This window comes from Hemicordylus capensis, chromosome 6 (assembly GCF_027244095.1).
Source record: "Hemicordylus capensis ecotype Gifberg chromosome 6, rHemCap1.1.pri, whole genome shotgun sequence".
NCBI classification, from domain to species: domain Eukaryota; kingdom Metazoa; phylum Chordata; class Lepidosauria; order Squamata; family Cordylidae; genus Hemicordylus; species Hemicordylus capensis.
This window is the reverse complement of record NC_069662.1, coordinates 5,315,562-5,327,595: the sequence shown is the minus strand read 5'-3', so window position 1 is coordinate 5,327,595 and position 12,034 is coordinate 5,315,562. Positions and strand designations below refer to the sequence as shown.

The 12,034-nt window shown below is 48.0% G+C and overlaps 2 protein-coding genes across 4 annotated transcripts in view; one reads left to right on the top strand and one right to left on the bottom strand.

The window, feature by feature from the left end:
- The window catches only part of ACIN1 (apoptotic chromatin condensation inducer 1), a 35,191-nt gene extending 28,838 nt beyond the window's left edge, over positions 1-6,353 (bottom strand). The window contains exons 1-3 of the mRNA XM_053260274.1: positions 6,076-6,353; positions 522-587; positions 104-215 (exon numbers count right to left, since the gene is read on the bottom strand). Of these exons, the coding sequence (XP_053116249.1) occupies positions 104-215; positions 522-587; positions 6,076-6,213 (316 nt within the window). The 5' untranslated portion in view covers positions 6,214-6,353. The remainder of the gene's footprint in view (positions 1-103; positions 216-521; positions 588-6,075) is intronic.
- Positions 6,354-6,462: 109 nt separating this feature from the next.
- Positions 6,463-10,109, top strand: C6H14orf119 (chromosome 6 C14orf119 homolog). Of its 3 annotated transcripts, XM_053260280.1 has the most exons (3): positions 6,463-6,785; positions 8,173-8,316; positions 9,170-10,109. In XM_053260280.1, exon 3 carries the CDS (start codon positions 9,171-9,173, stop codon positions 9,516-9,518), a length of 348 nt encoding a protein of 115 aa, XP_053116255.1. In that variant the 5' UTR covers positions 6,463-6,785; positions 8,173-8,316; position 9,170; the 3' UTR covers positions 9,519-10,109. The 3 variants fall into 3 exon arrangements, with proteins under 3 accessions (XP_053116255.1, XP_053116253.1, XP_053116256.1); XM_053260278.1 differs by lacking the exon at positions 8,173-8,316 and having other exon boundaries at positions 6,488-6,785; XM_053260281.1 differs by lacking the exons at positions 6,463-6,785; positions 8,173-8,316 and adding an exon at positions 6,815-7,258.
- The last annotated feature ends 1,925 nt before the right edge of the window (positions 10,110-12,034 follow it).

Sequence of the window (12,034 nt, the reverse complement as noted above, 5' to 3'; positions counted from 1 at the left end):
CCCCGCCCCCTGCTTGGAATGGACTAGGTCTCCATTCCACCCCCAATAATTAAGATGGAACATCTCCGGAGGATAGACCAGGAGGCATCATCATCATCCTTACTCTCAGGGTCTGCTGCTTCCCGGGCCTCCCGCTCCAGACGCTGCCTCAGCAACTCCTGCTGCTTTTCCAAGTACTGTTTGATGAAACTGTTTTGGCTCATCTCCTCCCCAATCTAGAGAGAAAGAGAGAGACGGAGAAGGGCAGGATTCCACATGAACCCCACAACATGACTGGAGTAGGATTCTGTACATAGAATGGGGAAGGGAATGTGGGGATGTGCAGGGTGGAGCGAAGGAGCTTGGGGTGGGCAGGACTCCTGGGTCTAAGTCCCAGTTCTAGGGCAGGAGCGGGATCCGATCACGCACAAGCATCAGGGGATCTGCAAAGTCTACAGTAAGGGAGGCAAGGGAAAGGCAAGGCTCCCTGTATCCTCTTCAACATAGCTCAAGCACATCGAAGGGAGGCCTGTCATTCTCACCTGGGAATTGGGTTGGAAGGTGGTGTGTGGGGTTGAGTGTTTCTGGAGGTTTTCAAGCATCAGGGCCTGCAATGGAAAAGACAATCAGGTCAGAGAAGCCTACACCATCCCCAAGAAGATGGATCAAGCCCAACACTAACTGCTCAGCCTTCCCGCAAAAGGCTCACCCCACAAGTCTATAAAAAACGAGTAACATGAACATAGGAAGCTGTCTTCTACCAGGTCGGACCCTTGGTCCATCTAGCTCAGTATTATCTACACAACTGACAGCGGCTTTTCCAAGGTTACGGGCAGAAGTCTCTCTCAGCCCTATCTGGGGATGGCCGGGAGGGAAACTTTGAGCTTTCTGTCCTCCCAAAGCGGCCCCATCCCCTAAGGGGAATATTTCACAGTGCTCACATGTAGTCTCCCATTCAAATGCAAACCAGAGTGGACCCTGCTTAGCAAAGGGGACAATTCATGCTTGCTACCACACGACCAGCTCTCCTTCCATAACAAGCCCACCCCACTTGCGGATCGTCTACCCCAAAGCAAAATAAGAGGACTAATACCAATTTCCCACTGCAGTCAAAAATCCAACAGCCACTCCACTGTCAGGCCCCTAAGAAAAAGACAACACTGAAAATCCCACCCCTCTTCTCATCTCTAAGGGAAGATCAGCCATTTAATCCAATGCTTGTGTTTCCCACACTAACCCTTCTGTGGCCACCTCGCCCAACAATCCTGACTTACCATCCAAAGTCCAAGCCAGCCTATCTAGCTCTTGTGACCTGTCCAAGAATCCCTTCTCGCTCTTACCCTCCAATGGCCCCAGAACTCAACTCAGCCTTCTAAACCGGGGTGGGTAAACCTGGCCCTCCAGCTGTCACTGAATTACAACTCCCACCATCCCCAGCCACAATGACTGTGCTTGGGGATCAGTGTTCCCTCTAGGACGTGGGCTCACATGTTTTTTGATGTCCCACTCAGTCAGTTTTAGACCCCGCTCAGGTTGAACCAGGAAGGCCAGACTCTGAATGCATGTGCATGCACACTGCCTTGATACTGCCACCCAGAACAAAACTCATTCCACACACAAAGGGAAAAAATTAGAGGGACCACTGCTGGGGATGATGGGAATTGTAGTTCAACAACAGCTGGAGGGTCATGTTTGCCCACTCCTATTCTAAACCCAGACTCCTCTAAGTTAGCATCACTTGCTGATCGGTACATGCCTTTCCATCGACACACAATGGCCAACCAGGAGTTACTATTATACTTAAGAACATTCCTGCTGGATCAGGCCCAAGGCCCATCAAGTCCAGCATCCTGTTTCACACAGTGGCCCACCAGATGCTGCTGGAAGCCACAGGCAGGAGCTGAGGGCATGCTATCTCTCCTGCTGTGACTCCCCTGCAACTGGTACTCAAGAGGCATCCTGCCATTGAGGCTGGAGGTAGCCTATAGCCTTCTGACTAGTAGCCATTGATAGACCTCTCCTCCATGAAGTTATCCAACCCCCTCTTAAAGCCATCCAGATTGTTGGCTGTCACCACATCTCATGGCAGAGAATTCTACAAATTGATAATGCGTTGGGCAAAAAAGTATTTTCATTTGTTAGTGATAGATTTCCTGGCAATCAATTTCATAGGATGACCCCTGGTTCTAGTATTATGCAAGAAGGAGAAGAAGTTCTCTCTATCCACTTTCTCCACACCATGCATGATTTTATAGACCTCTATCATATCTCTGTGCAGTCGTCTTTTTTCTAAACTAAATAGCCCCAGGTGTTGTAGCCTTGCCTCATAAGAAAGGTGCTCTAGGCCAGGGATTCTCAACGTTGGGTCCCCAGATGTTATTGGACTTCAGCTCCCATAATCCCCAGCCAAAAGCCACTGGGCCTGGGGATTATGGGAGTTGAAGTCCAATAACATCTGGGGACCCAACGTTGAGAATCCCTGCTCTAGGCCCCTGATAATCTTGGTTGCCCTCTTCTGCACCTTTTCCAGTTCTACAATGTCCTTTTTAAGATGTGGTGACCAGAATTGTACGCAGTACTCCAGGTGTGGCCGCACCATAGTTTTGTATAAGGGCTTTAGAATATTAGCAGTTTTATTTTCAATCCCCTTCCTAGCTTACAGCATTCTGGTCTCTCTTTCTCCTACTCAGCATCACTATCATTTAACCACCCAGTCCTATTCCTTTGATTCAACCCAAAGATCTCAGTTCAGTCAGGAAATCATTCTTCAGGTCCATGTCCTCAAGTCACTATCAACCCTGCCAAGCAACAGGGACAAGCAATCCACCCTGATTGCAGGTAGGTCTCAATATTAATGGCTTTTGAAACCAAGGCCAAGACATACCAAGTGCCTCAGGGCTTTCTATCAGGGATCCTAGAGCCAAGTCCAGCTTGCTAGCCATTGGTCCACAGGTGAGCGGACATCGAATGGCATTCACACTTGATTTAAGTGCCAAGCCACTGCTACACATCCTCACCCCAAAACAGGCTGCACTTCAACCCAGCAAATCAGTAAGCAAAACGGCCAAGTAAAAAAGCAGCACTTCCTCCCCACAAAGCCCTATCCCGTCCGAAGTGAGAAGAGAACCTCTTGTGCACACACAGGGGAAGACCTAGTTGGAACAAGAAAGCTGAAGTTTGGTACCTAGGTCATCCAAGGCACCCAGATTACTAGAAGTGCCTGAGAAGGGGGCATGCTCACCCTCTGGTTTGAACCTCAGAATGTGAAGCCTGCCTCATAAAGAGTGGCCAGAAGAGGAAGCAAAGCTGCAGAAAACGTGCAACAGAACACAGGAGGGTGCGAGCCCCGCCCCTGCCCCCCCCCCACCGCAACACATGCAAGGCCCAGCCCTGGACAGCTCAGTTGCAGCGACACCCAGGAACACAAACTGCATTTTACAAGCACATGTACACAATTTTTTGGGGTAAAGTTACCATTTATGTAGCACAATCGGAAGCCTTAACTGATTCCAGGGGTTCTCAACCTTCTCTCTGTTCTCTGCCTTAATGGGAGGACAGCTGGCCTTGTGGTCACAAGCACGAACTGTCCCCTTTGCTAGGCAGGGTCTGCCCTGGTTTGCATCTGAATGGGAGTCTACATCTGTGAGCACTGTAAGAGATTCCCCTTAGGGGATGGGGCCGCTCTGGGAAGAGGACCTGCCTGCTGGCATGCAGAAGGTCCCAGGCTCCCTCCCTTGCATCTCCAAGATAGGGCTGAGAGACTCCTACCTGCAGCCTTGGAGAAGCTGCTGCTATGATTCCCTGATCATGATAGAAATGTTGTTTTTGTGTATTGCATGTATATTAAGGGAATCGATCCAGGATGTTGCATTTCACTGTAGTCCTTAACATATGTCACTGTGTCCTATCTATGCTTATTATGTTCCCACCCTTGGGTCCCCAGATGTGACTGGACTACAACTCCCATTATCCCCAGAAGCAACTGTAGTCCAATAGGATCTGGGGGTCCAAGGTTGAGAACTGCTGTCTTACTCAATGTTACCATCAGTGGTTCATTTCTAAAAAGAGGGATGCTGGGGCTTAAGTAGATCTCCCCTTCTGATCCCAAGGAGATGGGGCTCGTCGTGGCCACTGAGGGAAAACCCCTCTCCTCTTACAGCCACCTCGCATGCTCCAAGGGTGAGGCCTTGGATGGAGCTGCCAAGTCAGAGTCCGGGTGAGTGGAGCTCAGTTTAAGACTTGGCTCCTACCCAAAAAGATTCTGCCTCTGCGGACAGAGTCATGGGTGTGCAAGGAAGGAAGCAGCTGAACTCCACCTCTCTAGCCCAAAGGAGGGTCCTGCCCCATCCAACACACATGGAGTGGCACACATTATCCAAACCAGGATGCCATCAGCAGAGAGTGGCACTGCCTACAAAGCACTGGTGCCCAGATGTCCAAGAACGACGGCAGAGGCTGAATGTGAAACAGGGAGCCCTTGGCACAAATCTTGCCTCAGCCATGAACCCAGCAAGCACCAAGCATGACTCCCTCAAAGCTTCAGAACCCACCACTTGCAAAAACCAGTATCTTCCTAGTTTATGGGACTGTTGTAAAGCGTGACTGTGATTACATAACCCACACTTAACATTCCAAAAGTGCTCCATAAAATGCTCAGTGTTATTATGATCTCCAGAGTATTCAAGTTAAACCGCCAGTTACCAACAGTAGGAACATAGGAAGCTGACTTCTACCAAGTCAAGCCATGGGTCCATCTAGCTCAGTATTGTCTACACAGACTGGCAGTGGCTTCTCTAAGGTTGCAGGCAGGAATCTCTCTCAGCAGCCCTATCTTGGAGATGCTGCCAGGGAGGGAACTTGGGACCTAGATGCTCTTCCCAGAGCAGCTCCATCCCCTAAGGGGAATCTCTTACAGTGCTCACACTTCTAGTCTCCCATTCATATGCAACCAGGGTGTACCCTGCTTAGTTAAGGGGACCAGTCATGCTTGCTACCACAAGACCAGCTCTCCTCCCAATAAATATATACAGCAAACACCGATGTTACATTGCAGGAGCAGGGAACATCCATCCCCTGCCTGATCACCGCTGGTGCCAACATCTGATGCTTTCTCACCTCTGCCAGTGCTTATATCACAACTGTGACACCAGCAAGGAAAGCCCACACAGTGTAATTGCCAAGATCTTGAATTCCTTATTGTAGACCCCCGCCCCCAAGTCTCCATGCTATTCTTTCAATATATTTACAACCCCTGCATGCCCAGTGATTCACTGTAAATATCAAACACAAACCTGCATAGCACCACTATAAGTGACCAGAGAATAGTTTTCTTTTGGTTCTCTTGAATTGTACATATCTTAACTGACCAGAAGCAGGTCTTTTGCAAAGCTGAAGTTCTTTACATTTCTAAAAGGAGGCTCTAAAGCACTCAGCACATCGAAAGCCTTTATGGAAACTTTCAATAACCACATCACTCATCTTAAAAATTGGAGGAACAAAGCAGCTTAGTTCTTGCAAAGCTTATCCTGCTTGCTCCAATTATCTATAAAACCCGATAGGAAACCCCAGAAGTATAAACACTTGAGGTGAAGTTGATCAGGGCGAAAACACAACGTACAAGGTCAAAGATAAGATGCAAAAGTAGTGGAGAAGTACATGAGCAGGTCAACACATGACTTCAAGTTCCCCCTGCAGCGCCTATCAGCACTGAGTTCTCTGCTCTCCTAGATCCAGCAACAGGGTTCTAACTTCCACGATGTGCCCCCGTAACTTCAAGAAGGTGCCCCCCCTTTCCCTCCCGCTTCTGGGAAACCCCAAAGTGAAGTCAGAGGTGGAACCCCTCTCCCTATTAAGGGTGTGAGACGGATCCTCCTCCTCCCATCGCTGACTGGTCTGGTGTAACCAGAGGAGTCCCCTATTGCTCCCCTCTCCACTTGGTGTCAGCAGTGGGATGTTGCCCCGCGCATGCGTATCACCAATCTGCACCCCAGGGCCAGGGGCCCCGTCGCTCAGGGGCAAAAACCGTCTGTCTTGGTCTGCGCATGCGCGAGGCCGCCCGGGCCCCCGGGCCCCCCTCCGCCGGGCCCTTTTCCTCACCCCGCGGAGGCGCTTGATTAACGCGCTCTTCTGTCCGCTCTTCGCCAGGCCGCGCTGCTCCAAGGCTGCCTTCAGGTCGGCGACCCTCAACGCCTGGAGCGGCCTCCCGTCCAGAGTAACCTCCTCCCCGTCCGCCATCTTGTGTGGCGCCGCTGCCTGCCCTCCCCGGAGCTTCGGGGGCGTTCGGAAACTTCCGGAGGCGGCTTCGGCGCTCTGTTGACCTGCGACACCCCTTTCGCGCTCACTCGACAATCTTCGCTCACGCTTCGTTACCAGTCGTCAGCTTTCGGGCACTTCCGTTCAACGTACAGATCCCCGATTGGGGGGTGGGGGGGGTGGAACTAGCTGTGGCTGCCACTCTCGGCCGGCGAGTCTTTCCGGGCTACTTCGGGTGTTTCCGGTTCTCAGGGAGACGGAGTGAAAGCGTTCCCCTAACCCGGAAGTAAGTTCCGGCGGCGCCTCGGTACTTTCCGGCAATCTCCGGAATCCGAGCTGCTATACGAAAGCACTCGACAATTTCCGTTCGGCAGAAAGGAACGGCTTCTGTGCTCAAATCCCTTTGAGTTCAGCTTCGGGTTTTTCCGGCAACTCTCGTCTCTTTCCGTCACTCCTCCTATGTCTCCTCCCCCCGGTTCTGCTCCCGGTGAAAATGGAAGCGGCAGCCTCGGAATGGTAAAAGGAGGCGTAGCTTGAGCGGGGAGCGGACCCAGGTGAGAACTCAGTGCTCCACTTATGGCTGTTTCTTCTTTTTGCATCTCCCCCATAACTAGTGAGCATACATGGTAGGAGAGAAAGCAGTCTCGGGACTTCGTGAGGCAGTTTCTCCTCCCCCAGCCTGTATCGCATCGCACAAATGCTAGAAGAATTTTCTGGCGTTAAACATCACCTTTTCCACCCGGCCCTGAAATGTATAGGCTTGTCCCCTAGTTACCCACTCTTTATTTTTTTTAATGCACTTTGCATATGCTCAGGGGTGCTCTTCGTGGTTCCACATGTTTCTGGGGTGAGCCCTTGCACTCCAAAACACCCCCGTATTTACCCGAATAGAAGCTGACTCTGAATATAAGGTGACCTTAAGAAAAAAGGGTTTAAATACAGGAACAGCACTTTGAATTGATGATCACCCCACTCCCCGCAATTTCTAATATCAAAAAACCCGGAGAAAAGCTAGTCTTGGATTCAGGTAAATACAGTATTCTAGGGACTGAGATGTGGCTTAAATGAAGCTCTCATTTCTGTGCCCTCGTGTAGAAATCTCTTTGAAATATTGTAATATTTTGGATTTGTCGTTCAAAGGTTTATGCATGTGATTATGCAGTGATTATGAAGATTATGCAGAATCTTCTCGGATCCTGGTTTCACAGTTGTTAAAAAAACAACAGGAATGACAATATTGTGTTTGAACTGGCATATTCACTAATTTGTGAGGGATAAGCAAGACACTATGACTTCTATGTTCTTATCTGATCTAGAATTTCTATGTGAATAGTGCCAACAACAGCTGTCCTGTTTCCAATTCTTCCTCTCCAGTTCATTCCAGTTCTGACAGGCTCCCTCTCCCTGCCTTGCTTCAGAAAGTCATGATTTCTTGAATGATCCCAGAATAAATACTTTTTATGATCGCCTGTCTTATCCCCTGTTCTGCTCTGGATGCCAGAGCAGAAATCTTCCTTGACTTGCTTTTAGCTTGTCACTTTCATTGCACAGTCCTTCCCTTCCTGGCTTAGGAGTGACATTTTTCATATGTGGATTGCATCTGCTGTTCTTGAAGAGGGTCTGCCTCAATACTATGCAGTTCTCTGGGGTGTTGTAGTCTTCTACAGCAATTGTTATATGCAGGCCCCTGGGACAACCCATCAATGCCACTTCCTGTGGCACCTGTTGCAACACTGTTTTCTAGTCAGACTCTGGTTTCTTCATTTTATAGGCTTGGTCATGTTTATAGCTGTGGCTCAATGTTAGCTCACATGCTTTGCAGGCGTAAAGAGTCAACCCTATGTGTTTCCAGGTAAAGGGTCCTGAACAGGGATCCACAAATATATCCTTAACCTGCTAGAGAGCCATTTTTTGTTGTTGCTACCAATTCTCTCCCCGCAGATCCTTTCTGGCGCACAAGCCGAGGTTTTAGGAGAGAAGCAGGTCTTCTGTCAGCCCTCCCCTACAGCCCAGGAAAGATTCCTGCTGTTTCTTACCTTCTCAGAAGTGGTAGTGGCAATGAGACTTCTGGAAATCTGTGCAATGGTGGGTGTGTTGCTCGCCAGAGAGTTGGGGGCATTCGCCCCTGGTGAGCCAGCAAGTGGATACGTAGAAGCCTGATCTCAAAGCACACAGGTGCAAAAGACCTCTGCATGGAAATCTGGAAAGAATAGGCAGTTGGTCTTCAGTAGATAGATTGTTCCCAGCATGAACCCTAGTTCGAAGTGAGTTCCAGGACTGAAAGAGTTGAAATTGCCTCAATAGACAATATTGGGCTAGACGGAACACACAAGTTCCACTCCTCCTTGTTTCTCAGGTTCTACCTTATCCTTGGGATTTGAATAGTGCTTTTGAATGCTCAGAGCATTCAAAATTCATGTTACCTTGGTGCAGGCCTGTTCAACTTTGCCCCCTCCAGCTGTTCTTGGACTACAGCTCCCAGAATCCCCAGCAACAGTGGCCAATAGCCAGGGATGATGGGAGTTGTAGGCCAACATCTGCAGGAGGGCCGAATTTGAGCAGGCCTGCCTTGGTGTAATCTTTATACCAGCCTTGTAAGGCAGGGGTTCTCCACCCTGGGTCCCCAGATGTTGTTGGACTACAACTCTCATCATCCCCAGCCTCAATGGCCAGGAGCCAGAGGTGATGGGAGTTGTAGGCCAGCAGCCGCAGGAGGAGCACAGCTTAAGACCCCTGCCTGGAACCTGGGTCAGGCCCAAGACCTTTCTAGTCCAGCAACCTGATGCCTCTGGGAAGCCCCTAAGCAGGAGAGGAAGGCATTCCCGACTGGCATTCAGAACCTGGAGGTAGCCTATAGCTAGCCTGCCTATATGCCCCCCACCCCACCCTCATGGCCACTAACTCCTCCCTCCCATGTCGCTTGGCTGCCCCCCTGCAGGATGGCGGAGCCACTGCCCCTGTCGTACGTGACGGCCCAGGAGATGCGCTGCCTTTTGCACTGGCTGTCGGGCTGGGCCCCAGCGCAACGCGAGTGCTTCCTCCGTGACCTGGTGGACAAGGCTGTGCCCTGGAAGATGCTCCCTCTCCTGGAAGGGCTGGCGGGACTCAGCGTGGCCCCCGGGAAGCCCCCGTCCATCTTCGAGTGCCAGCTGCGCCTCTGGGACCAGTGGTTCCGCAGCTGGTCGGAGGCCGAGCGCAACGAGTTTGTGAGGCAGCTGGAAGAGACTGAGCCGGACCTGGCCTCCCATTTCTACCAAGAAGTGGCCAAGACCGCAGGGCAGGCGTGATGGGGACTCCCCTGTCATTCTCCTCCTCTGATCCCCTCCTATTTCTCCAGGGCCACCCTGAGATTCATGAGCGTGCTAAACTGATTGCCCACTCCCCAAGAAACGATCAATACGTGTGTGTGAGCAGGAGTCAGAAGAAAGCAGAATAAACATCTCTACCAAGTGCAAATGGTTAAAATGATCAGTTGCCCCTAAAATCAGCCAGCTGCACAAGGATCCAGTAGATTCTTCTCCGTTTTTTCCTGCTGCAAGGCCTGCTTCCTACTTGCAAATGGGAGAGAACAGTAGCAAAATAACTCTTTATTTTTCCATTGATATGACCAAAAACCAAACTGGTGGGGAAGCTGAGGCAAGGGTGTAACATTGGCCTTTTTATGGATGGGTTACTGAAATAAGTACAGGGGGAATGTTTTCCACATTACCTGCACCACAAATGCAATGTCTTAAATGAGATATTCCTATAATATCTGTCCAAAGCAGCAGTGGACATTTTATTTTGCTATTGATGGGTTGTGTTCAAATTTTATTATTGACAGCTGCCTTGAGTGTTTTCCCGTGGAAAGGCATAATAAACAAATGTATTTCCTGAAACCTTTCATGAGTAAGAGCACTTGTAAGAACATATCTGTTGTGTTTATTTTTATATCTCCCACTCCCTCCAAGGAGCTCAGAGAGGTGTACATCATTATGTGTATCCTCACAACAACCCTGTGAGGTAGGCGAGACTGAGAGAGAAGTGACTGGCCCAGAGTCACCCAGTAAGTTTCATGGCTGAATGGGGATCTGAATTTGGTTCTGGATAGACCCCTCCTCCTAGATACAATTTCTGTAATCCCCCTTTAAAGCCCTTTCAGCCATCACCTCATCTCGTGGCAGTGCATTCTATTATGTGCTGTCTGAAGAAATACTTCCTTTTTCCTATCCTGCATCTACTGCCAATCAGTGCCATTACTGAGCTCTAGTTTGGTAGCATTCTAAGATCTGAAAAGTAACTACATTTTGATCAAACTTCACCATCGTGTGATACCAAGGAGTTGTGCCTCTTAGAGATCAGCCCATCTGGCTATAAACACCCCTTGGTCCAGGGGTTCTCTGTAACTTGGATCCCCACATGTTGGACTACAACTAACAAACGCAATGCATACAGAGATCTCCACTAAAGAATTACAAACTAGGTGTGTGCATGGACAGTTTGGCATGGTTTGGTCCCAATTTGTTTCTAATACAGACCGAGCCATGCCAAAGCGAACAGGTTTGGTCGAACCGGTCAGCTGGGCCAATTGTTTCAACGAACCAGCTCAAAGCGGTTCGCAGTCGAACCACTTGAACTGGCCTGGTTTGCAGCAGTCCAGTTCATGAGCAAACCGATTCTGTGCATCCCTATTACAAACTGCAATAAAAAATATATCTACTGTGAATACATATCACCTTTAATGTACCATGTAAAAGCAATTTGATACAATGAATGTAAAACACATAAATGACTATTGGCAATAAAAGTGTAGATACAGTATAACAAATCCATATCAAGAATAAAGAATCACATGTACAAGAAGTCCATATGAGTATGTGAGATCCAATAAAAGTTCATGATGGTGACCTGGTGACCTCAGTTTTGAAAGTAATTCTTTAAGTGCAAAAATATATTCTTCTAGATGTGGAAACTTCCAAACAAAATGTGGATGCTATAATATCCTAAAAGATATATATCAAACATGAACTTATCTATAATAGTATTATCACATGATAGTTTAATACAAAAATTTATGAGAAATGTTTATAAAACTATAAATTGATATTGTATATAAAAAGCTGATAAAACACAGTCTTAAGAACTTTTTCAATAATATCAAATAATTGGCAATAGCTCCTTGAATTCAACATATGATAGTCACAAAAGATTTTATGTATGATGCCAAAAGATATCCAAAACCACATTATAGCTTCCAATAAACTAGTCATATAGAACTAAAAATTATTACCAAAAGATCTTCATACTGTGAATATGACCTATAAAAGAAGATGGTAATGTATAAAAATACTTACATATAACAACAATTATTGCTTTAGAACATTTCCAAAAGCTCCATACTGGCTGAATATAACTCTCAAACCAGGTAAGGTAAAGTGCTGTTGAGTTGGTGTCGACTCCTGGCACCCACAGAGCCCTGTGGTTGTCTTTGGTAGAAAACAGGAGGGGTTGACCATGGCCTCCTCCCACGCAGTGTGAGATGATGCCTTTCAGCATCTTCCTATATTACTGCTGCCGGCAACTTCTGGCTTGCTAGTCAAGTCATTTGCCTGCTGCACCATTAGGTGGCTACTCAAACGAGGTAGAAACAACTAAACCTTTTCATGTTTTATCTGCTGCTTATATCTGGTAGGGTTGTTTTTTTAAAAAATCTTCAGTTTTTAGTTTTCTATTAATAACTTTTAATTCAAAACTTTTAAAAATTGTAATTTTAAATGTGGTTTTAGCCTGGTCTTTTAACTTATTTGTTTAACTTTATTAATCT